Source organism: Aspergillus thermomutatus, assembly GCF_002237265.1.
Source record: "Aspergillus thermomutatus strain HMR AF 39 chromosome Unknown NODE_99, whole genome shotgun sequence".
Taxonomy (NCBI): Eukaryota; Fungi; Ascomycota; class Eurotiomycetes; order Eurotiales; family Aspergillaceae; genus Aspergillus; species Aspergillus thermomutatus.
The window spans coordinates 53,805-78,529 of NW_020798148.1; the positions used below are offsets into that span (position 1 = coordinate 53,805).

A 24,725-nucleotide genomic window follows, 5' to 3' on the forward strand; every position below is an offset into this window, starting at 1 on the left:
TGTGAAGAGGTGACTCATCATCTAATTTTACTCCTCTTTCACTGAGTCTCATTCTTCTGCAAGTGGTACCTCTTCTATTTGAATCGTACCATTATTTTTCTTGATGGTTGCCCCCCAATAGTCGACACTGTTAAACACAACGGACCTTCCAGCCCTCCTCCGTCGACCCTCCCATGTAGTCGCCTCATCGTATCATCGCCAAATTCAGCAACCTCATCACCATTTCAGCTCTTCCACTCATTACGAGTTGTCCTCTTTGGGGGGGCATGGCTCATAAAGAGAGGAACGCATTGGCAGGCTTGAAGATCGAAACTTCCTTTCAGCGACATCAGTGGCAGCGGCCTGAAGGTGGCCGGGGAGCGACGGATGATGGCAGTGGCATCGAGGGCGACCGTACCAACATCTTTCACGATTCTGGCGCGCGCGGTTGCGGTACTGATCAAGACAACAGTATACTGAGTGGTCTTCATTCAGCGACTCCTCCAATCTCGGTACCTCGTCACGATGATCGTCACACGGCCGATGTTAGCTATCCTCACAAGCCAGAAGAGGTTTCAGCCTCCCCGCTTGAGAGCTACATCCAGAATCGACGCCCTTCCATCAGCTTTGACCCTAACGTCACCCTAGATTCTGGCCAACAGCAGCCTCTTGAAGAGCCACTTGCCAAGGGAGATCCGAGGGATCGAGGCCTCTTCAAGTATCAATCAAGAAGTTCAGGCTTAAGGAACGCTTTGTCCCAAGAAGACGATGAGGAGCCCGGCGTGAAGCAGATTGACTACAATGCTAGCCCCAGAAGATATCGTAACCAGCGTGTCTTCCCTACTGGATATCGTGGAAGCTTCCCGACTAGTCCCGAGGAAGAGATGCCTATGAGCTCTGAACTCGACCGTCCAACATCCTTGACTTCGGTTTCAACCGTATCTCCCATCAACGATGAGGTTCGAACCCCGCCGGAAAGTTCCAGGGACCTGTTATCGCCCATCTACATGGCGTCACCAGTACAAACATTCGCTTCGCTTGATGACCGCAGTTCTTGGTCTACAGGTGTCATAACACCATTCGGTAGCAAACCAAGGGGACTTCGGGGCTCTACGCGTCAAAGCTCTCGCCGATCTACTCTCTCGAGCGGCAAGTCCCCAGCCAGCACGTTTCTGTCCATGTGGAATGGCCGTGAAGAGCCCACTCCACAGCCTGATGATGAGGGTCAAATGGTTGGTACGGAGTATGTGCTCGGAAAACAGATTGGCTTTGGCGGTTTCAGCACAGTGAAGGAAGCATACAAAGTCGAAGAGAGTGGTGAAACCCGGCGCCTCGCTGTAAAAATCGTCCGGAAGCAGGTCTCTGGGAAGAGCGAGCAGGAAAACGACATGGTTCAAGCTGAATTTGATCACGAAGTCAGAGTCTGGCGATACCTCAATCACCCGAATATTTTGACACTGGATGCGGTGTATGAGACAGACTATGCCACTTTCTGCTTCACGAAGCTGGCTATTGGCGGTACCCTGTTTGATCTTGTTCGCCAGAACCGTCAAGGCTTGGATATCAAGCTTGCCAAGAAATACACCTACCAGCTAGCATGCGCCCTGCGATATCTGCATGAGGACGCCCGCGTTGTGCACAGAGATATCAAGCTTGAGAACTGTCTACTAGACCCTGACAAGTCCCAGGATGGTACAAAGTCGTCTACTCTCGTCCTCTGCGATTTTGGTATGGCTGAATGGCTGAACACGGACAACGAAGGAGACTCCCCAGGCCCTTACGACGATGCGGCGGACCGTCCACCGCCCAAGAATATCGGCCCGGCTGGGTCCAGTACTAGTGTTGCGGGAAGCTTAGAATACGCCTCCCCCGAGCTGCTTCTCTCGGACAATGGCGTGATTGATCCTTCGGTGGACATCTGGGCATTCGGTGTCATTGTCTACACCGTCATCGTTGGATCACGGCCTTTCCAGGATTCCTTTGCCCCTCGTATACAGTCGAACATTCTCAACGGAACCTGGAACCGACAGGCCGTCCTGGGCGACACAAGCAACCCGCACGTTGGAAAGGACAAAGAAGCTGCGCTTGAGCTAATCCAGGGTTGCCTAGACATGGACGTCAAAAGGCGCTGGACTATTCGTGATGTATTATCATCGCGTTGGTTGCATGGCTTTTCCGAAAATACGCAGGACGGTACCAACGACTCAATCTGGAAGCTTTGAGTGCTTCTTCTGCGGCAGAATTGCCACCACTTTGTGATATTCTTTGCACCTCTTTGAGTGCTAAAGAATTAGATGAAATTTACGATTTGTGTCTGCTTTATTTTGATGGTCATCACTGGCGCTCTCTAATGACAGCACGAGCGCTGGTGTTTCGGAATTATTGATCATCTGAGATACCCTTTCTTTTCCTCGACAAGTTTTGTTTGCTATGGCCTTATATATGGAAGGATCGATATTCCTTTTTTTTTTTTTTTTTTCTGGGTTTGTTCTCGGCTCATCTATGGTATACTCGGGCACTTCCGCAGCATGAATGGTTTACTGAATTTAAGGAAAAGTCACCAAATGTTAGCGACCATGGCGTTATTCCTGGCTGGTTCTTTTATGCGTTCTTCACTCAATGGCTTTGCATGATGTACATATCTCTCCCAATGCCTCTCCTGCTCATAGCGAGCTAAGTTAATTCGAGTCTCGTGTTCTCCTGTCTCTGTTGTCTCCGTGATTCATTTTCCAGTAACCTGCATAACATAGTATACCAATTATCAAGCCATTTGCAGTTGATCGCAGGGGATTATTTTGTATTGATAACGGCCCACCAACTTCTCGGTCTTCGGCCCTCGTAGATTGATCCGGCCTAATATCGGGCTAAGCACCATGCCTGCTGTTTGGACTCGATTAACGCAGAGGTCAGTATGGAAGAAATCAGAGCTACACGACCAACGTTCAATATTCCCATTCATGAAAGTATTTATACACCTATTCCTATAGGGAAAAATCGGAAACCAACAAGACAAGATATCAACGGAGAAGACAGGCTAGTTGTACCAGAAATACAAGTCAAAAACACAGAGTTAGTCACGGTAGACCTTTGTTTCCTCACTACCAAAGTCTGTTCTCCGGCAGCACCTTCTCCTTCTTGACACCAGCGGACGACTTGCGCTCCGCCGGAGAGCGGAAGAACAAACTGGGTCCCTCGGTGGGTTTCAGCAGATGGCTCAGATACCCCCGGTGGGCCGGGTCACGGTAGTACTCGATATCGCGACGCCTGGTCGGGTCAGGGAGACGGTATTTGTAGCCCATTTCGCGCATGACCTTTGACTCGGTGAGATCCTGGGCCTCGAGGCCGGCGGCCTTGACGAGGGCGTCGCTGGCGCTTTCGGGCGACCACGCGGTCGAGATGAACGGGTGCGTCTCGCGCTTCATGATGCGGGCGATGGCGGAGCGGGTGTAGAATCTTGTTGTCACGGAGCCGCCGGCGGCCTCGACGGCAGCGATGGCGCTGGCGGAGGCTCGCGAGACGACGATGTGGATGGGTTGCTTGAGGACGTTGCCTTCGGCTGATGCGCCGCGGCCGAGCAGCTTCACGCCGTCTTTGGTCTGGTGGATGCAGCGGGATTTGGCCAGTTCGCGAATGGTGATGGGGCGAGTTGGGTCAATGCGGCCTTGGTCAATCCATTCCTGGATGCGGTCGAGATTGGCGGGTGCAAGGTCGAGGGCGAAACTGGATTGACGGATGTTAGGATATCTCCATGATCTTTTCTCTGCGCTGGTTTTCCTTGCAAGGCCGGGACATACATGTTGTTGAACCCACGCTCACCGTGCACCACAATCTCCGGCGTCTGACCACCATTGAAGCCCGCGGGGACCTTTCCATGCTGCTTTTGACCCTTGTGACCACGTCCAGAGGTCTTACCCTTACCGGATGCCGGACCACGACCTCTTCTAATTCTCTTATGATACGCTCCCGGAGTATCGGACAACGACGCTAGAATGTGTGCATTGCGGCTCTGCTGCTGGAATTGTGGTAGGAGGGACGACAGCGGCGATGCGGAAGACACAGCTGGTTTTGACAAAATCTGTTGCCACCTCAGTGGCAGCATCTGAAGTCTGGGACGCATTGCAACTGTGGGAGAATGGTGATTGTGATTTTCCGCTTCTACGTTGAACTGATGATACGGGACAAAGATCTTCGGGATGCGAAAGCGGATGAATGTCGGGCCGGGCAACGTTGGCTTCTCTGCCTGAGGATGACTACTAGGAATTATCCTTCTGATACACACATGAATTCGAGAAATTCTCTTATTTCGTACTCATTCCTCAAAGGCTTCTGATTGTGATTGATTCTAAAGTCTTCTGGTTCTAGCGAATAGAAGCTTCGACTAGAGCCAGCACAAATGCCCCCGAAAGCACCCAACCGGGCAGATATGGAACGATTGCTATCCCACCCGACACTTAATACAGTGATCCTGCAGCTTACCGAGGGCAACTGTAAAGTCAGGGAAGGCAGCTAATCAGCCAGTTTGTGGGAAAACTGTTCACTACTTCCTCGTCTACGGAGACAGGAGGGCACACCAGTCTCATCCGCTTGCCTCGTTCATCCTCGGCCGATACGAGTGAAATTTAATCACGCTTTTTGAGCTTTCCATAGTCCTTGATACGTACCTGACCAGAGTGTGGCCGGGGGATGTCTATGTACAGTCAGTATGTCCCGCTGTACTGATCATTGAGGGCTGGGAGATGTGTATCTGGAACAAGGTGGTGAAGATCACGTCAAAAGTGCCAGATCGCGCCTTCTAGATGCTTTGACTAGTCAACAGCAAGTTTAGGCTGGTCCGGTCTACATCAAAAACGTCAACATTGGCATAGAGGGCCAAATACGTGCACCATGGGCCTCTATCGCGGAGAAGCATGATACTTGGTCGGATATAGCGAGTGAGCCTCGCTTGGTTCAATTAGAAATGTGCCTGTCGGCTGTGCTTTCAGACCTCTGAAAACGAATCAGCCAGTCCAATTGAGAGTAACCGTTCTCGCTAAATAACAAATGATAGTGCACCATTACAGGGCGACAAAGCCAACAGATTGGCTCAGGCCATTATTGATTCAACCGTGGACAGAATACTTACCGTCGTCACTGGGCAGGGTAAGCGGTCTCCGGTCTTTCGCGCTCATTGACATGATTAAGGATGGCTCGAGAGGCCACTTTGCCCAGAGTTAGGGTTGCTTCTTTATTGTCTCCTTGCTCGATGACTTCTTACTCCCGGTGCATACATATATGGGGGATTATGACAAAGGTACCGAACCTAGCTTCACTTACGAAACCGACCAAAGTACCTGGCGTTTGCATTCAATTAGCAGCACCATTGGTCACGGAGTCGCCGTGGTCGGCAGGCATAGTTCCTGTACCAAGTGATGCGTGTCAACAAGGACTAGGCGCACTGAAATACTCAGATACCCTGCGTATCGCTTAGCACTGTCAACAAAGATCCCGGAAGCGATGTAGTCTCACAAGCTCCATGAGGCCCAGACAAGGCATGAACAGGTTCCTTTGTCAAGCCAGGTAGTCATAGGTGGAGCCTACTTTTTGCGATACGGTGGCCATTCAGACCTCAACGACACAGGCCTCGTTGCCCAGGTCCATGGTTGTTGGAATTGGTTTGAAATCAACTGAGAGACTTGTATCCGGCCCACTCCCCAGGTGGCAGTGTTGGTTTTGGGCGGCTCACTACATCCATCGTGTAGGACATATTGCGAGACGACGAAAATAATGTCAGCATAATATGATCGAATCAACGGCCATGATGAAAACGGATCGATTCGTAAATGTACTGGTGAAGGCTACGGTATTCCAGAGTGGAAACAGGGAAATATCAGGAGAGTGAATGTCGAGGTCTGGACCCGGACAAGTCCTTGTGCTATATTTGGGCCAGAAGCTCTGTCAGTTCCTATTTCCATGATCCGGATGTGAAACAGGATTCGTAGGCTTTACTGACTATCTACAGAGTATCACCAGTTGGATAGTCTATTCGAATGATGAACAAGTAATGAATACGCGATAATATCATGACCTAGTGTGGGACAGAATAACGGTCGCGTCAACAAGGTCAATATGCCTCACATTTGTTAGCTTACACAGTTACAGGGATCGGTTCGCCAGGCATCTCATTTACGTATGTTATTAGGGTAATGAGTGCGGAATATTGGACCATTGCTCTTAGAGACATGTATCACAAGTATCGTTGCTTGAGCTACGGAGTACATCATTATTACAGGTCTTAACAATCAACAACCCCTCGAGGAATCCTGCAGTGGTGTTGTACGGTCTCTTTGGTTGCTGAGCGTGTCATTAGTTACGCATTTATGGCATCGCCAATGAAATCCGATAGCGTCTCTGCTCGAATATAAACCTCGGTTTCAGCGCGTGATAAATGGATCATCAATGATCGGTAATCGTAAGAGTGCAGATCAGTATCATCGTGATGATTCAAGGCTCACACTTCAGACAGCCTGCGACTGCATCGACGGTTTGGCAGACAGAAGACTCATGTGTTCTGGCTCGAATCGCTCAACTGATCCTTGCACGAAGATGGAACATGGACGAGAAAAAGCGCGGCGCAAGTCTCCCTCACAGCTGAGTCTTCGTCTATCTACTCTACACCAGCAGATTCTGATTGTGCACGAGCACCAACGCGTTGGAGGGAATCAAAGTTACTCGAGCGAGATGAGTAGGCGTGTGATCGATCATCAGTTCAATCCATGCCACCACCATGCTGCTGATGCTTTGGTTGCACTTGTGTTGGCCTTGGAATAAATGTGCTGCTGATGTAGTCTCGAGCCGCCAGGATGAGAGAAAAATAATGTAAGAAGCCTAGAGAGGTAGCAGGGTGGAAACTAGAAAAACAGCCACCTATCCTGTGACAGGCCTGCAAAGTTGTCCCTGGCAAGATACATAGTTACATATGTGGTAGACGAGAACGGAATACCGTCCTCATCAAAGTCCTTGCATACATCCCAGTGCCCACCTGGTGACCGAGAAGGGCTGCAAAGCCTGCAAGGTGATAAATGACCTGGATATGACAACCCACGGGGTAATCTTGCACATTAAGGAGCTGCAGTTATGATAGGAAAAATCTCCGACGGACATCGTTTCCCCTCTGGTAAAAGATAGGCACTGGGCTACAACTGAGATACAGCGGGATTCAAGGTAAAATCAAATGAAATAAGGACGGCGTATCTAGTTTGGATGAAACATGATGCAAATTAACAATCACAGAGGACAAGCTTTTTTTTTTCCAGGCTGGTTGTTGGATGATGATTATCTTCCTCTTAGTATGTATCTGCTTACAGAAAGGTGTTAAGCAGAGAACTGTAAGTGTGAATAATAAATAATAGACGAATATCAGTATTTGCTAGGCGTCAGGATTATTGCATTAATATCTACAGAGTATTCCATACTGTTACAACTGCAGTAGTGCCCCATCACAGTACAGAGTGAGTGTTGAGCCTGACTGTGGTGCCTACCCAGTAGTGGGCTGCGTTGGAGAGTACTGTACTCTGTAATACTCCATAGTAAAGAAGAAAAGCCTAAAGTGGTGAAGTGTTCAACAACTTCATGGAGAGATTACGGCAAGTTTCAGTAGCACAGGCCAATCTTGTGGCACGGAACTTCAATGACCCCTCGGGCCCTCAGTCTGTAACTCTGGACTATCAGATATTATTCTTGCCCAGCCTGATACAAAATCCCATAATATGTGATCCATACTAGCGAACTCATGGATGCAAATGCTGACTTCAGTTTCCCCGACGGTTCCGAATGGTCAGGAAATTAGGTATTGAGGCGACCAAATAGTGCCAACCTGATTGGTCACTCGGATTTGATATGACTTCAACTGACTTCAGCCAGTCAAAGTCAGATACTTACCGAGCATAATTACTGTAAAATCAGAAGGAAGAAACAGATAATTTCATGGCTGGCAAGAAATTATTGACAAAGGCCGATCGCGGCAAAGTCCAGACAGGGCAGTTTTGCCGTCAGCCACTTTGCCCATTAGCCTGACAGACGACAGTAGTGCACCTGTTCGGACTATGGAGGATGGAGCAAGGTAATCTATATTTATTGGCTGTTTGTCGCAGGCCAAACCAAGACAATATGCTCCTAGTAGTCCGGTACTATCTAAGGTCTCCGTATCTGATCTCATTTCTTGATGAGCATTGATTGGCTTGTCGCTACCGATGACGACTTGCTGAGAGCTTGAGACTTGAGACTGTTCTCGAGAAGGCTCAAAAGAACCCAAGCAAAAGCAAGATCCTCTACGGACTATCTACGCACTGAAAAGACAACGATCACTTGATGTCAACGTGGCCCACGGCTGCGTAGATAGGCCATAGATAATCGATTCAGCTTTCAAGAATTCCAGAAAGAAAGCAATGTTTTTTGTTCTGACTTCGAACCACACCACAAAGGTTGACCAACAAACAGAAGCCCAGACGACCAATAAAGGTACGCTCAGCGTCACCTCTGGCGTTAATCTTGGAGCTAAAGCTGCGCCTCTGTACGTCTTGACCTCTCTGGTGACCTGGTATCTCCTTTGTGTTAAATGCTCCAGCCTTCCCTCTCTTTTGTCTGCTGGACCGGGCTCGTGGTGTATGCGTCCAAAATACTATGTACTCCATACCCAGGCGGATACATAAGAGTCACGGCATAGCGGATAAGTGCCGCCAGTGACCAGTCAAACCGACCGTCTTGAAAGAGGCAAGAACACGAACAGAAAGTTACTTATTCATACGGAGTAGTCAAGTCTGCTTCCAACTATCCCTCAGCGATCGGCTCGGTCTGAGGTCGTTCTAAACTTGGATCACCGCTTGACTGCGTTGCAATTTGCAAATAATCAATAATTATATGCACAAGTGGGCTGAAGCGATGTTCCAGAACCCCAGATAAGAAAGGTGTCCACCATCTTGCAAGCGCGTGCCACTATGCAACAGACAAGCTGAGGACTGAGGCTTGTGGCATTCTCTCAGTCTCGATGTAAGTCAACATCTGGATACTCCGTGGTCCAGAGCGTCATCGTCATCTTCACAATCAAGCGATTCGGCGTTCGTAAAGAACGAATAGCAGGCCGCGAGCGGATCTAGACTGGAGTTTGAGATCAACCCTCTGGTTGATAGTGGTAGTCCTCTTTGAAGACGCCGTAGTTCTCCATCAAAGTGGCGGACGGCGACCTCGCAGCTCTCTAGCCATAAGCCATCATCAAGATTCCGCTGGTACGACTGAGGAAGGGGAAATGATGGAAAGGGAGAGCAACGCTTGACTCGTTCAGGAAAGTCAAAGTCGGAGGACGAGAGGCCTAAAAACGAAGTGCTGTTGGCCTGTTCAGGTGCGTCTGGGTCCCGCAGACTCGCGGTTCCAAAAAGAAAAAGGAAAGACAAATGACCCAAGGGGAAAACGCCTAAAATGGAGGCGGCGTTTGTCAAGGTAATAATGATGATTACGTTCTGCTGGTGGGCAACTAAGCAGCACATACTACTCTGAACGCCACTATGGAGTACTCTTTGATATCATATGTAAATTTGAGGTGCATCCCATTCCCCGTATTGATTAATTGAAATTAATCTGACATGAAAAAGGAAAAGTGAATTGAAATGAGAGCGAGGCTCCAGAGTGCCAATCATGCATGGAACTTGGAAGTTGTTTGATGAGGCAGGGTTTCATAATGAGATTATTTTTATGCATCATCATTACTCTGTAATTATTCACCCTTCCCTAGGTACCTTACCTTGAAGGACAGGCGAATATCACCTCCGCTACAAACCAGGGTTCATGAATATCAATCATCAGTGCTCCATAGTACTAGTAATAGTGCTTCGTAAGTTCGTAACACGATGAACCGAGACAAGAGCTAGTAATCCTAGTATCATTCCGTGCCGGTTGCAAATCGAAGTTCTCGCGTCGCATTCTTTCTTGATGTTATGGCCAGGTCATTAGTCTGGATAAACTGGACGAACTCTGTACTCAGTCCTTAGTCGGGACTCGGTAGACAGACCTGGGATACTTTCAGTGTTAAGGTGACCTCGATCTCAAAGACGGCTAGCCGCTCCTGGAATAGGACGAATTAGAGAGGTCGCATAATATAATAATACAGGTAATGCTCTCGGACTCTCTGTCCTAGGTATGCATAAGATCTGCTCCATACCGCGTCACTATTATTATCGATTATTGAATTGTACTATCAAAAAACGAGTACAGTACTCCATACTCCATACATTACATTTCACACCATGCGCCTACATGAAGCCCCAAGGCCCCTGAGCGCTGTCACTCCTCTCAGCCCCTCTTTTAGGAGTTGGGAGAAATAGATAGACGTTGGCGGAGAATACCACTCCGATTAAAACAGTTTACGGAGTAGTATCTACGGAGTGCTGAACTTGACACTCAAAAAGATAGTCGTCACGCTAAGCCAGTTGACGATACCATTATCAAGTCATGATCCATGATCTTAGGGTGAGACAAAAAAGGAAACGAGAACGAAGATTGATATGGCACTCATCCACTTGTATGCCCATGTGGGCTATTTTCGCACTGTTCTACGCCGTACCATTTGATTATTGATTGACCATCAGCCTTTCAAAGCCACTGTCTCTCCCGTCCTCGACCGCGCCTCGCGATTCGCAAGCGAGAGAAATGCCGAGCGCTATGCTGCTGTCGGAAATTGACCTTGATCGCTCAACGCCATCATCAGCACCATCATCATTGACATAATAGTAATCAGAATTCAATTGGGTTTGCAAAGTCAAACCGCCCGAGCCCAGTCCGACACTCTATCCTTGATTGACGCCGAATTTGCGCCAATCAAGACAGGAATCAGTGGTTTGGGACGATTGGATAGGATTTGTTGTGTCTACTTTTGATCGAAAAGGAGAAATGAAGTTCCTGGCCTTCAGCAGAGAAATAACATGGAGAACATTGTTTTTTCGTGTCCCAACATAATTACTGGAGCTCACAGGGGCCAGCACGGAATGACATCCCCGCCGTCATAATAATGAAGTACAAATTTAAGAAGCAAAAGTAATATGCCTCTTGCTCACATGCATTCCCCTGAGACTTGCTAGCACCATTAAGTTTAGTGATATCAACAATGTTCTGCGCCCTTACCCATGCTAGGGTCTTTGGAATGGCGATAGGTCGACTCTCTATTGATATTGTTGGTTTGGCAAGTACTTAGATTCATGATTGCCTGAAGGCCGCGCAAGTGTATGATCACCATCATCACCTCAAACCATGGAAATCATTCGCCTTCCACTTCCTCTTTCTCTCGACTGTCTTTGGACAGGTTTAATGATAATGCAACTCCACAGTAGTAACAACTAACAAGGATAAGAAAGGAAAACAGCCACAGACAGCCAGCGACTCAGCTTGTCCATGTCTGTCTGGATGGATCCTTGGCTTAGACGGACTTTCTAGATAGTACATCTTGATCATCTATTTGTTTCGGCCAGCTGATCCAGTGGAAATGGGAGAGTAATATCACAAAACCTATCTCTTCAAAACCGGCGATCGCGTCAGCGTTGAATATCATCATAGCCGCGGAAATCTCCAACAACCATGGTCAATTTATGGATGTGCAAAGACTCCGTATCTCCGTAGAAAAGTGTAGAATTTGGAGGCGTTTGACTCGTTCATGGGAATCCCATTTTCATGGTTCGGATTAAATACGGAACAATATATTACGACCGCACAGGAGACATAGGGAGCGGAGTTGCATGGAAAGGAATTGTGGATAAGGATACATGATCATCTAGGTAACCATCATCTTCGACTTAAGCGGTAAATCATAATGTGGCAGGCTAGCAGGCTGAGCAGCACCTCTGCCCATCACAATAATCCCAGGTTATACCCAGTCTGTATGGAGTACAAAGAGCCTACCTTAGGTAGCATTTCAGGTTGTAAGCTGTATGTAAGGTGTGTACTCCGTACTCCGTACTGAAGGGGCAAAGCGTACCACTGTTTCTGCTGCTTGCTGCCCTGCCCAGAAGTTGCCGAGCTATACCGCCTCCGGCTGGTCTCTTGGGATCTCAAGAAGAGATGGAAGCAGAAAGACTGAGCCTGCCCTGAGGGCTGAGAACAAAACAGAGTTACACGCAGCGATTGGACTGATCCAACTTTTCCGGTCCTCCGCCGCTGATAGGCTCGTCACCCTGAGAGACGCCTCCTTTCTGGGTCTTTTGTACACACATCCATCCAATGATGATCGAAGCTGCCTGCCTTACATCCAAAGGTCCAGCCGGTTTCGATACGCGGCAAAACATCCATCATTGCTCTGGCTAGACAACCAAAGTGGAGGGATCAATACCTGGCTGAAACCTTTTTTTTTCAGATTCCAACTCTTTGATTGTCTTGTGAGCTGCAAGTGGGTTTGTAAAAATGCTGGGATCTGCTAAGCCTCACATTATTTCCATCCTCATGCTTTCCTCCCTGTGATACAGTAGTAAGGGTACAGGGCGCTCTGTATAAGTACGGTAATTACCCTCCATTTGTTCTCCATTAGTGCCGTTTAACCTATCCATTTGCAGTTAGACTGGACCAGGTTATCCAACCGCCGGGCGCAATTCATGCCAGCCTACCCAAATTGGTTCTGATCTTGACACACCACCATACAGCAAGATACCTGGGCAGCGGGCTACCTTACACATGCATTTTTTACCTCCTGATCCATCCATGACAATCCGACTCATCCATACCGCCTAGAGCCTTAGACAGAGGTACAGGCTCAACCAAACCTTGCCATACTCAAACATTTTGTACTAAGGTGCCAGCCCACCTTGCTGACGGCCTATCTTCTGGCCTACCCTGACTTTTAGTCTGGTCAGTGGTCACAGTCCACAGCTGCCATAGTAACTTTGGAAGCCATTGTTACGAACCAATTACGAAGCTGGTCCGAAGTAATCCACAGTTCGATCTCCTCAACTGCCCATGTCAGTAACTTCCCAAAGTCCATAAGGATTGTATGATCATTACTTCCGTAAACGGTACGTATGGAAAAGACCGACCTAATTTACTCATTCCTTTTGCTTCCGCCTTGGTTGGGCCAGAAACTAGCGATCAACCACATAGTAGTCGTAGTACTCCTTCGTAGTGCACAAACCTCCCTTCGTTTACTTACAGCGCTTCTCCCGTGCCTTCCGGGGTTGCTGAGCAATGCTGCCCCTTCTCCTTTAGCTTTCTCCTCCTCCTCTTTTTCCATTTTCTTGATGCACTCCATTTTTTCCTATCAGGCGGCAGACAACGACGGTTGCAAAAGCGACGCTAGACCAGACTTATTATTGGATTTGATATGGGTCCTGCAGAGTCAGGCATAGCGTAAGTATGGAGGTTACCTTAGTGTTCAACTGTTCAATCATCGTCTAGATTCCAACCCCTCTTTTCTTCCACTCTCAGACCTTGCCTGACTAATAGTAATAATACGGAGTCTCAAGACTATTATTATGATGGTCTAGGGCTGCTGGCTTTTGGTTACCCTTCCACTACTCCGTAGTAGTAGTAGCAGCAGTAATAATAGTTGTACGTAGTAATGCATCCACTTCGTTTCCCCATGGCTCTGACATCAACCGGTATTTCACTTTTCTTCCTCCCAAGACAAAGCAGAGACAGAGACAAATCAACCTGGATCAACGATGGCCAAACCGGAACCGACCAAACGAGTCCAGGAAGGAGGATCAACCCTCTGGACCTGCGTCCGGGTCAAACTCTGTCTGTCCTGTATGGACTATGGTCTCTTGGACTGTGGTCTCTTGGACTGTGGACACAGAGGCCACACCACCTTCTCCGGACGAGGACTAACCGACCCTGGCTCTTCGAGCGGAGTAGTGGTGTCGTGATATGAAGATTTAGTTATGTTGCTGGATGAGGGATGATGTCTTGATCTCATCCTTCAATTATTTACCTTTTTTTTTTTTTATTTTCCTTTTTTTACCTTCACAACTACTCCTACTGCTCTTCATTTTCATTTCCAATAATTTCGGTTTTTTCATGATGATTATCTTCTTATGGCTTGGATCCATAGAAGGATCAAGTCTTTTCTAATGGCCTTTTTTTCCTTTTTCTTTTTTTTTTTTTTTTTTTTTAAAAAAAAAGAAAAGATTATTATTCGCTTTTTTGATCTTTAATTTCAATACATTCTACTTCATTGTCCCTTTAGACTTCCATTCATTAGCCTTATACTTGCGTCGACATCTATATCTCCTTGGACGTATTTCCTTTTCTATTCTATAACTTGGACGGACTGGCAACTTCCTGCTGGCACTTGCATTTTTCATGCTGAGCCTTCTATGACTGCTTTACTCTAGACCTGTTCCGTGGTGTTTTCTTGCCTGCTCTGGATCGGCCTTTCTTCAAGTTGCCCCTTCTGTGCCTTCATTCCATCTGGCAAGGCATGGTCAACATTCACCAGATCGGTTGCTGTCGTCCTCCTATCTACCAAGTACCCCACAGCTTCTTATTATACCAGCTCGGATAAGAATCAACAATCCTCTTCAATCGTCCCTTGAATCCCCTTGAGCCGGTGTTCCGATTTCTATATCTTCCAACCCGTTGGAGCTGGTGTTACGTCCAGTGACATTGGTGCATTCGGATCTCGAGCAAGATTGGATTGCACAAGATATTCATGGAGGTGGAATGATACTCCCATGACAATTGTGTTCTGCAGAGCTTCTTTCGCAATCTCCTTGTTCAATCTACACTCACCATTTCGTGCCATATGCCTCCGATGATATACGCTCCGCAGTACTTCCCCTCCGCCCCGGCTCCGATAACCCCCACTACGCAACACCATCCGTACGAGGACAGTTCGGCATCAACATTCAGACAATATCCGGAGGCTGTTTCGGAGATCTGTGAGAATCGCTGGACTGCTCCCTTCAGGGACGGTTTGCCAACTCCCCCAAACGACATGACCGGGGTGGCTTACAAGTCTCTGCCACCGTCCAGCTATGGGGGCAAACACAATGCAATCACACTTCCGCCCTATGTCAGAGCACCCGCTTATACTCGCACCGGCTACAACGCTTCTTCCACAATGATACCTTCGATCAAATCGCAGAGTCAACCTTCATCTACTCAGAATGCTCAGAATGCCTCAGCGTCCGAACCAGCCAGCCAGAAGAAGTCCAGCGCCAACTCGGTGGCTTCTTACCTGCAAATTCCTTCATCGATCAACGACAGCAAGGGAAGCCTCTCTGAATTCGCTGCGCAGGTAAGCATCAGAACTGACCGGTTCATGGGACTCTGTCCACTGACTTAATCCTCTTGCAGATGACTTGTTTGTTCTGGTTCGAAAGCACGTCAAAGTTGAAGACTATCGAGGATCGCGTGAATGCACTACCTTCGCTTGTTCCGGAGGCGTTTCCTACGCCCGGCTTCAAGAAGTGGGTGACGAACATTCTATCGACGACGCAGGTCAGCCAGAATGTGATCTTGCTGGCACTCATGTTCATCTACCGATTGAAGAAGTTCAATCCTGCGGTGCGGGGAAAGAAGGGCAGTGAATTTCGGTTGATGACCATCGCCCTCATGCTTGGAAACAAATGTCAGTACTTGTCCGTTTGCGGGCATCAAGGTTGTGAACGCAAGCTGACTCGTCTTCTAGTTCTGGACGACAACACATATACCAACAAGACGTGGGCTGAGGTTTCCGGTATCCCAGTCCAGGAAATCCACGTAATGGAAGTCGAGTTCCTCAGCAATGTGCGCTACAATCTCTATGCATCAGAGGAGGAATGGGCTCAATGGCATACCAAACTTGGGGTCTTCTCGGACTTCTTCAACAGAGCAGTTGTGATCCCAGATGAGGTCAACTTGAGCCCTACAACTCCCGTGTTGCGCATCTCTCCTAGTCTTCGACCAACACCCCAACTTCCGTCGTCGACTCCGTCCAAGTTACCGTCTCCGCCAGCATCCGATCCTGTTCGCCCACAGGCAGCGTGGAACCTACCCACCAATGCTTCTTATGCCCCTCTTCCTCAGCTTGGTAGCGATATCCAGCTCGCCAACTCTCGCAAACGGACTCGGGACGAACAAGTCGATGAGCATCCCGCAAAGAGAATTGCTGTGCCCCAGATTGTTCCACCAGCTTCTACCCTACCCCCGTCTTCCGCCATGACAAGCCTCCCGGCCCTGCGACCGGTTGTCACACCCACGTCTGCACCTTCATCACACCAGGCTTTCATCCCTGGACCCATTCCCCATCTACCGCGTCCCAACCTACCTGTTTCATCACACACACTGGCTCCAAGCATTCCTGCACTCACCTCTCAACAACCCTCTGCCGGTGGCCGGGCTATGCCTCCTACTACGTACGGTTCGTCCACGACCTGGGCGCCATCGGTCCCACATGTGACCACCGTGCCGCCCGTTTCGAATGGCATCTACCATACCCCAATCTCGCTACCCGATCCTGGAAGGTACCACGCAAGCCCCTACGGGATGTCGTCGGCCACAGTATCCCCCGCGGTATCGGCGTACTCTGTACACACACCTCAAACACATCTGTCACCTTCTTTCTTTCTGGCGAACCGAAACTCGCCTTACCGACCTGTCCGAGCTGTCAACACCCTGCTGATTCCACCTCCGTCGACATCTCTCCAGCAGCAGCGCAGCGTTCCATTTGACCACATGCACTACCAGCCGCTCGGAAAGACAGCCGCAGAGCGTAAAACAGGTCTGTTGCCCTATCTTCATCACGAAGCATGGCCGCAAGGACCCTTCTTCCAGCCAAATTTTCATCCAACTCCAAGCTACTCGAGTTAAACATGGCCTTTCACGACCTTTCACGACCATTGACATGAGAAGGATGCCTTTTACTTCTTAACCAAAGCTGTATTTTTACACCCCTTACATTTTTGACGACTTGCATTATCACGGCGTTTAGCATCATAGATGGATTACATCCATTTACCATCGTCCATATCGTGTGTTGGGGCGGAATTTTGTGAGCTCTGGTGGCTTTCTGGGTGACGTATGATCGTGGCGTTACGTTCCGTCTCCATTGCTATCTTTGATCTGTGATCATATAAACTGTTACCACCAAAACTTGCATTTGCATTCTTAGGCGTTTGTTACTTCCTTGGACAGGGCCAGTCCAGGTTGAACTGGTCTTTGGACTGGTCTTTGGCAATCATACAATCGTCCAATCTTGAAACTTCACCGTTTATAGTCCTATGTCTCCATGACTGAAGTGGTAGATATCCTCGTATGCCGTACTCCATGTTCCATGCCGGGAAAATTGAAAGCTGGGGATGCTGTAACTAACAAAGCCCTCTACGCTGACTATCTGCTTGTTAAGTGCTAAGGATTAGTGATATGAAGCTATCTAGTGATGCCTGTGGCTGAAAGCTACTTGCTCTGCTGGGACTCGGATTGCCAATCTCTGTCTTTCAAGGAAGCTGATCGCATGATTAATGATTCTCACAACGTGTTGGCACGCAGCGATTCCCACTCCCCGATACAGGCCACTGCATTGATGATGAGAAATCAATAAGCAAGGACAGTCCGTTCGTCCGCGAGACATGGGAGCTTCGACCACTCGGTTGTCATCATCTGGGGATCTCACAGTCAAGAGCTCAATGGAGAGGAGAGGGAAGAAACGGAGGTACGAGAATTGAGTGGAGCTTGCTTTCCCCGGACTGTCATCGTCGATGGTCACCCAGACACTAGAAAGCATGACAGCAGAATGCAGGACTGCCAGACATGGATCCAGGGCTGATTCTCTAGACTCGTATAGACTGCGGGTGATCCCGGCAGCCATTCGAAAAGGACCGTAGGCGCTGGTGAGGGTCAGTTTTTGTGTCTCGATGTCACCATCGTGATGAAGGACAGGCTGTTATATAATTGAGGGGATTATTTCGGGAATCGAGAAGATTGACTCTCAAATGTAGCCAGTGGATATCTTGTCTTTTGGGGTAAAAACTATGAGCGGGAGGCGAACAATTTTCCCCATTTAGCCTATTGGGAAGCACCGAGATGTAGATATGAGATCATGACAGAGATAAAGCAACAGGTTTCCCAGTAGTACCATTCTAGAATCACCTCTAGTTGCTATTTATATGCGCAAGTACCGATATATAGGTAATCGTAGTATTGTATGACCAAGAGCATCCTCATTGTTGTAACCAAGAGATTGCTTCTCTGTCACTCCAATTAACCCCTCACCACAGTGCACTTGCTGCTTATCTTCTCCTCACAAAGGAAAAAAAACTCTGCGACTTGCTCCTCATGACTCCAATTCGAAGGCGTCGGTGTGAGAAGGGAGACCCAGAAACCAGAGTAGCCTGGATTCCCGGGCCCATCAGAACTCTAGATTCCTCTCCTCGACCCGTTTGGACCCGGAATCCACCCACATTTAACCACGGCCAGAGAGCTCTAAAGAGGAAAAGCAAAGCAGAAAAGTGAAGGGAAAAGAAGTCCAACTAACTCCACCGGAGCTCCCAAACAAGAAACAGGAGTCAAGAACAAAAAGAGAGCGACTCGAAGGTGAAGTCTGAGGTGAAGTTCTGAGGGCCTCGGCGACACACCGATTCGCCCAAAACAGCTTAACAGCTTCACCTTCACAGTCATATCCTGTCATTCCTGAGATTGATCGCCTCAGGCTCTCAGCTCGTCATCTGCCTTTTTCTTTTCTTTTTTTCCCCTCCCTACTCTTTTTTTTTTTTTTTTTTCTGTCTGGATTATCTGAAATTCATCATCAACATCCACTGTTGACTGGATTTCCCTTTGTGGGTTTTCGTCTCTACTCTCCCCTCTTCTCCTCGCCCGGCCCTACTGTCTCCCCTTCTTTCCATCCCCCCTTCGCCCAAGTGCGATCAAGACCTTCAATGGTTGGAAGTTTTATGGTGATCCGCTCCAACATGGCTTCCCCCTCTGTCATGCAGTTGTCGTCGCTGTCGCGCAGGTCGCTTTCCACGCGATCGCCAGCCCTCGCTCTCCGGTCATCACGTCCTCTGAGATCCGGTAATTTCTCGCAGCAGTCTGTCCAGCGCACCTTCCGTCGCTCCTACGCCGACGCGGCTCCTGCCCCCAAGCCCAAGAAGCGATTCAGGTTCCTGCGTTGGACCTGGCGCCTCACCTGGCTCTCCGGTGTCGGTCTCGCCGGTACCCTCATTTACAGCATCTATGAACAGCGCCATCCCATTGAACAGATCGAACCCGACCCGACCAAGAAGACCCTTGTCATCCTCGGTATGTTGGGTTCCTTACCTTGTCTGCCGCCATGGGTCGCGTCGCGGACGTGACCTGACAACGTCGCGGAACCACTAACCCGGTGATCGCAATTGCAGGTACGGGATGGGGTTCGGTTTCTCTGCTGAAGAAACTCGATACCGAGAACTACAATGTCGTCGTCATCTCTCCTCGAAACTACTTCCTCTTTACCCCTCTCCTACCCTCTTGCACTACTGGTCAGGTCGAGCACCGCTCGATCATGGAGCCAATTCGTAACATTCTCCGCCAGAAGAAGGCCCACGTGAAGTTCTACGAAGCCGAAGCTACCAAGATCGACTACGAGAAACGCGTTGTCTACATCAGTGACGACTCTGAGATCAAGGGTGACATCTCTCACACCGAGGTGCCTTTCGACATGCTCGTTGTCGGTGTCGGTGCCGAAAACGCTACGTTCGGTGAGTAGCGAGCTTTACAGTACAATTTGACCGAAAGACGTAGCTAAACAGCGCAATTACAGGTATCAAGGGTGTCAAGGAGCATTCCTGCTTCCTGAAGGAAGTTGGTGACGCGCAGAAGATTCGCAAGCGCATCATGGACTGCGTCGAGACTGCTATGTTCAAGGATCAGCCTGAGGAGGAAGTCAACCGACTTTTGCACATGGTCGTCGTCGGTGGTGGCCCTACCGGTGTTGAATTCGCTGGTGAGCTGCAGGACTTCTTTAACGAGGACCTCAGAAAGTGGATTCCTGAAATCAAGGATCACTTCCACGTTACCCTCGTCGAGGCTCTGCCCAACGTTCTTCCCATGTTCTCTAAGCAACTGATCGACTACACGGAATCGACTTTCAAGGAAGAAGCCATTACCATCCGCACTAAGACTATGGTCAAGAACGTTACCGACAAGTACATCGAGGCTGAGGTGACCAAGCCCGATGGAACCAAGGAGTTGGAGACTATTCCCTATGGCCTGCTGGTTTGGGCCACTGGTAACGCTGTCCGTAATGTTGTCCGGGATCTGATGAATCAGATCCCTGCTCAGAAGAACTCGCGCCGTGGTCTGGCAGTGAACGAGTACCTGGTTGTCAACGGTGCAGAGAACGTCTGGGCCGTCGGTGACTGTGCGGTTACCAACTATGCCCCCACTGCCCAGGTTGCCAGTCAGGAAGGTGCTTTCCTTGCCCGGCTTTTCAACACCATGGCCAAGACCGAGGCGATCGAGAAGGAGTTGAAGAAGCTCTCCGAGGCTCAGGCCCAGGCCAAGAACGAGGAGGAGCGCAACCAGATTTTCGACGAGATCCGCGAGCGCCAGAAGCAGCTGCGGAGAACCAAGCAGATTGGTCCCTTCCAGTACTCTCACCAGGGAAGTCTGGCTTATATTGGAAAGGAGCGTGCGGTTGCAGACATCAGCTGGCTGAGCGGCAACATCGCAAGTGGTGGAACTGTCACCTACCTCTTCTGGCGCAGTGCCTACCTGAGCATGTGCTTCAGCAGTAAGTGCCTACTTGATATCTTCTACCTGTTATAATCCTGTTTGGTTCATTTCTAACAACTCCCATAGCACGTAACCGTGTCCTGGTCGCTGCCGACTGGGTCAAGGCCAAGCTCTTTGGACGTGACGTCTCCCGGGAGTAAATGACTACTTTTTGCCGAAAACTGGAGATCGTTTATCCCTCTGTACCTTCAACAAACTTTTATTTATGTCCACGATTTGAAGCGAAAGCTTTTCCCCTCCGTCTTCTTCAACAACATCCACCGTTTCCTGACGCCCGCTCTATGATTACCCACAAATTTCTCTTTTCTTTCTCCATCCTGTTGAGGCGCCATCATCATTATGCTTCCGCCACGCTCGACCGTCCTTCAAGGCCAAATTCGCCGTGCGATCCACTGATCAGACCCAATGGTCACGGAAGTGGAGAAAAGTGTAACTTTCTGTCCTTTTCTTTTGTCTGTGTATGAATTAGATAGACTGGCGATGGGATTGTTTTTTTAGACATTTAGATCTGCCCATAATTCTTTTTCGTATGATTCGCATCCCCGATCAGCCCCTGATGCTTGCACTGTTGTCAGCTATGTCTGGTTACTTTTAACATTGTATTGAGCTTGGCAACTGGAAATAATGGAGATCATGTGATTTGCGTACATTATCTGCTTGCAGCTGTCGACACTACATGCACGCAATTCTGGCACCAGATCAAATCATATCTGTCAAGATAGCGACTGTCGACCATGATAGTTCAAATACCAAAAAAATGTCTATATTTGTCTTCTATTAGTGTTCCTGTTCAGGACTCGGCTTCTGTACCTAAGTATTTTACATTCAGACTGAGGAAGAAAGAAAAAGAAAAAGGAGAATGAGAACGAATGCACAGCACGTTAACGCCAATCGGAAGGTATTGGCCCTGATTAGGGCGATGGAAAAGGGGACATGAGCAGCTGGACTGAGAGGAGAAACGCGAGGGGGGAGTGAGGGATATAGTCCATGTTGTCGTATGTAGTTGCCAAAGGAAAGGAGTATGGGATATCACGAAGAAAATAGCAATTCAATCGATCAGAACAGGTTCCATCCACGGCTTCTCTGCTCCTTGGCTGCCAAGGGCCGGTCCGCGTTTCTTTGCTTGCTCCGTCCGTCAAGCTGTCGGATACTTTCGATCTTCTCCAGGGCAAGTTCGAGCAGCTCCTTCTTCCGGATGACGTCGAGATGTTTCCGGATGCGCGGGTCCTCTCGCGCGAATCGCTCCACCTCGGCGTCGGAGAGGTGCCGGCCGAGTCTCATGTCCAGCTCGCGGGGGAAGTTGTAGTAGAACTCGGAGAGCAGCTCGACGTTGAGGAAGAGGACTGCCGTTGACGTGAGCTTATCTGCAACCACATCAAGGAAGACTTCTGGGCAGTAGTATTTGTTTTTCTTTGACGCGCATTGTTTGGAACGGATGGCGAGCAGGCGCATTTTTATCAGGTCAGCACGGTCCCGCAGGAAGACGCCTTCCCGACCTGTTCTTCGTTAGTGCTGCGGCAAGAACGGTCAACTGCGAAAAAGACGCAACATACCTTTATCCAGCAGGGCGGAGCTAAATCCACCTGCACCACCGGCGCCGTCGCCTTCCAGGACTACTTCGCCCTTTCTGATTTTATCGACAAATGCCATCACGTCCTTGAATTTCTTTTTTCCAACGGTGTCTTCAACATGTCGGTAAGCAGTATCGCAAGCTTTGAGCTCCTCCTTCAGTACCCGACTAACATTCTCCCTGCCCTTTGCCCATTCTGGGTCCTCAACCTCGATTTCGAACTTGTAAGGCTTGATGCAGTTTTCAACCTGATCACTAGTGCTGAAGAAGCGGTCGTTCAGGATGCTCGTGCAAGCCTCCACGATCTGCTTCTGTGCATAAGGATGGCTTGCAAATGTAGAGTTCGCCAATAACCGGTCAACGTGGTTCTGAATAGCATTGGCAACAACAGTAGTCGCAAGCCTGCCGATTCCCAACTTTGTCAGAGAAGAGGTAGATGCATCTAACTTACGCCGCCAATATTGCGAGTCAGCATCCGCTTTGGGAAGGTCGCTGAGAGGATCTAACTCTGGCATCGATGCGGTCAAATCCTCAATCGGCTTGTTCCAGTATCTTTGCGCCAGAATGTCCATGACGCGCTGATCCAGTTCATTCTTCAACATTTCGCGAACCTGAGGTCGACCGAAGCTCTCAGCAAACGCTTTGAAAGAATGCTTGAAGCTATCCAGACTCTCAGCAAGATATGATTCGGCACTTAGCGGCCGATCGTTATATTGAACTTTAAATTCGTACGTCGCTTCCTCGAGTTCTTGGCTGATGGCGTCCCTAGTACCCGCTAGGCTTGATGCCATCGTTTGTTCAAGAACATGCATGAGTTTGCCTCGCAGTGTGGACACACCCACTGATACACCCGACTGAGGACCGAATTCGGACGGGTGAGCCGAAAAATAGGCATTCTCGTTCTTGAGAATCGCACTAGTGACATTCCCGCTACCCCGGGAAAATAGAGCGGTTGTCTGAGGAATTCGAGATACCACGCCCACGTAGCCCAGACGCAAAGGGTATTTCTGATCCGAAAGTATGTTGAACCCTCGCTCCGGATCGACAAGATCCATCTTTGTGATGACTCCGATGGTTCTCTCACCTCGAGGGTCCACCCTGCGACTTGCTCTCAAGGCGGTAGAGTTGGCGAGATCAACATCCGCAGCGGAAATTGCGAGGATTACATTAGGTGGCTGAATGTACTTATCACAGAGGTCGGCAATTTTCTGCTTGAGCTCTGGCGGCTGATCTTTGCCAGCGACTTGGATATATCCCGGAAGATCAATCAGGGATAGATCCGGAACGTTGGGGGAGTAGATAGTGAGCTGGATTGGATCATCCGAAACACAGTCCCGTTCAGGAACTGCAAGATTGAGGTCGGTCAAGGTCCGCTGAATTTGTGAGAAATCTGTAATTTTCCCTAGGCCCAGAGCAGGAAACTCTCCATACTCTGATTGTGCGTTTGGAGTGTTGACTAGAGTGAGCTCGATTGGCCGCCGGGTGACCATGTTGATCCCTTTGGGCAGGAACTCGTGTCCAACAATTGCCTCGAGAACGGAACTTTTGCCAGAGGATTGTGATCCGATGACAACAATCGATGGCAGTGTCAGGGTACCGGACTGCCCGACGGTCTGAAGGATGTTTCTGATCTCGATCATCTTCCGCGTAAGAAGCATCATCTGGTCATCCTCGGCAATTTGTTTCGCCTGGCGGATGTCATCTTCATCAGACTGGCTGTAACCAAAAGCCGAGCCAGTAGCCACACCAGCCACACCAGCACCAGCTCGGCTTTCCTTAGGGGGCTCCCCTCCTCCGGACGAACCATCGTTCCCATTGCGTGAACCTTCATCAAGGCGGAGGATCTTCTGCAGCCATTCCGGGACCTCGATGTCTTCAGTAGTTTTTTGCCAGCCGCGCTGAGTCTGTTCCGCAACGTTTTGTAATTCTTGAAAGAAACCCGAGGCAGCGCCACCAGCCGTCTCCCCCGCTCGTTTGAATATATCAATCGCGTAATTTCCTGCCTCTATGAAGATTGTTAGCCAGTCGCATTACTCATCAGCAATTAGTGACCGAAGACGCACGGGTGGCCTGGTACTGTATATAAGCAAAGCCTGCGACCATAGCTCCTCCAAACATCGCCGGTACTCTGACCAACTTCAAAGCAAGCTTCGGAAGCATCCGTGCAAAAGAGATCGTCCGCACGGCAGGAACATTGTGAATTGCATTTGCTCCAACAGGCCAAGCACGGCCCCGTAGTGCAGCACCTCCCTCTGAGCGTAGTAGCCCTCCAGTTCTTGCGCCAGCATTATGGACATGGCGGGCCAGAAGGCCCGTCCGCAATAGCGGAACAAGACGGTGCGAGAGTATTCTCCCGCTCATGGCTCTCGAACACTCATACACCACAAATCGGCCAGGAGAGTATAACTTATCATCTCCGAGCTGTAAGCTGCGGATGGCGACGATACTTGCTGTTTTGTGTCGAAAGATGGATAACTTG

The 24,725-nt window shown here is 49.2% G+C and overlaps 5 protein-coding genes across 5 annotated transcripts; 3 read left to right on the forward strand and 2 right to left on the reverse strand.

The window, feature by feature from the left end:
- Window positions 1-266: 266 nt before the first annotated feature.
- CDV56_106042 (serine/threonine-protein kinase) lies at window positions 267-2,201 on the forward strand (the record flags this gene model as incomplete). Its single annotated transcript, XM_026759661.1, has 1 exon — window positions 267-2,201. The coding sequence occupies one exon, from the start codon at window positions 267-269 to the stop codon at window positions 2,199-2,201; it is 1,935 nt and encodes a 644-aa protein (XP_026614279.1).
- An 876-nt stretch (window positions 2,202-3,077) lies between these two features.
- CDV56_106218 (mitochondrial 54S ribosomal protein uL15m) lies at window positions 3,078-4,096 on the reverse strand (the record flags this gene model as incomplete). The annotated part of the gene is made up of 2 exons (XM_026759837.1): window positions 3,078-3,699; window positions 3,774-4,096. The coding sequence occupies 2 exons, from the start codon at window positions 4,094-4,096 to the stop codon at window positions 3,078-3,080; spliced, it is 945 nt and encodes a 314-aa protein (XP_026614280.1).
- A 10,632-nt stretch (window positions 4,097-14,728) lies between these two features.
- Window positions 14,729-16,776, forward strand: CDV56_106913 (putative mucin; the record flags this gene model as incomplete). The annotated part of the gene is made up of 3 exons (XM_026760532.1): window positions 14,729-15,223; window positions 15,283-15,556; window positions 15,617-16,776. The coding sequence occupies 3 exons, from the start codon at window positions 14,729-14,731 to the stop codon at window positions 16,774-16,776; spliced, it is 1,929 nt and encodes a 642-aa protein (XP_026614281.1).
- A 2,096-nt stretch (window positions 16,777-18,872) lies between these two features.
- On the forward strand, window positions 18,873-20,816 carry NDH2 (alternative NADH-dehydrogenase; the record flags this gene model as incomplete). The annotated part of the gene is made up of 4 exons (XM_026760733.1): window positions 18,873-19,203; window positions 19,302-19,640; window positions 19,703-20,674; window positions 20,743-20,816. The coding sequence occupies 4 exons, from the start codon at window positions 18,873-18,875 to the stop codon at window positions 20,814-20,816; spliced, it is 1,716 nt and encodes a 571-aa protein (XP_026614282.1).
- A 916-nt stretch (window positions 20,817-21,732) lies between these two features.
- Window positions 21,733-24,607, reverse strand: CDV56_107255 (dynamin-related GTPase MGM1; the record flags this gene model as incomplete). Its single annotated transcript, XM_026760874.1, has 3 exons — window positions 21,733-22,172; window positions 22,230-24,251; window positions 24,310-24,607. 3 exons carry the CDS (start codon window positions 24,605-24,607, stop codon window positions 21,733-21,735), a joined length of 2,760 nt encoding a protein of 919 aa, XP_026614283.1.
- Window positions 24,608-24,725: the final 118 nt, after the last annotated feature.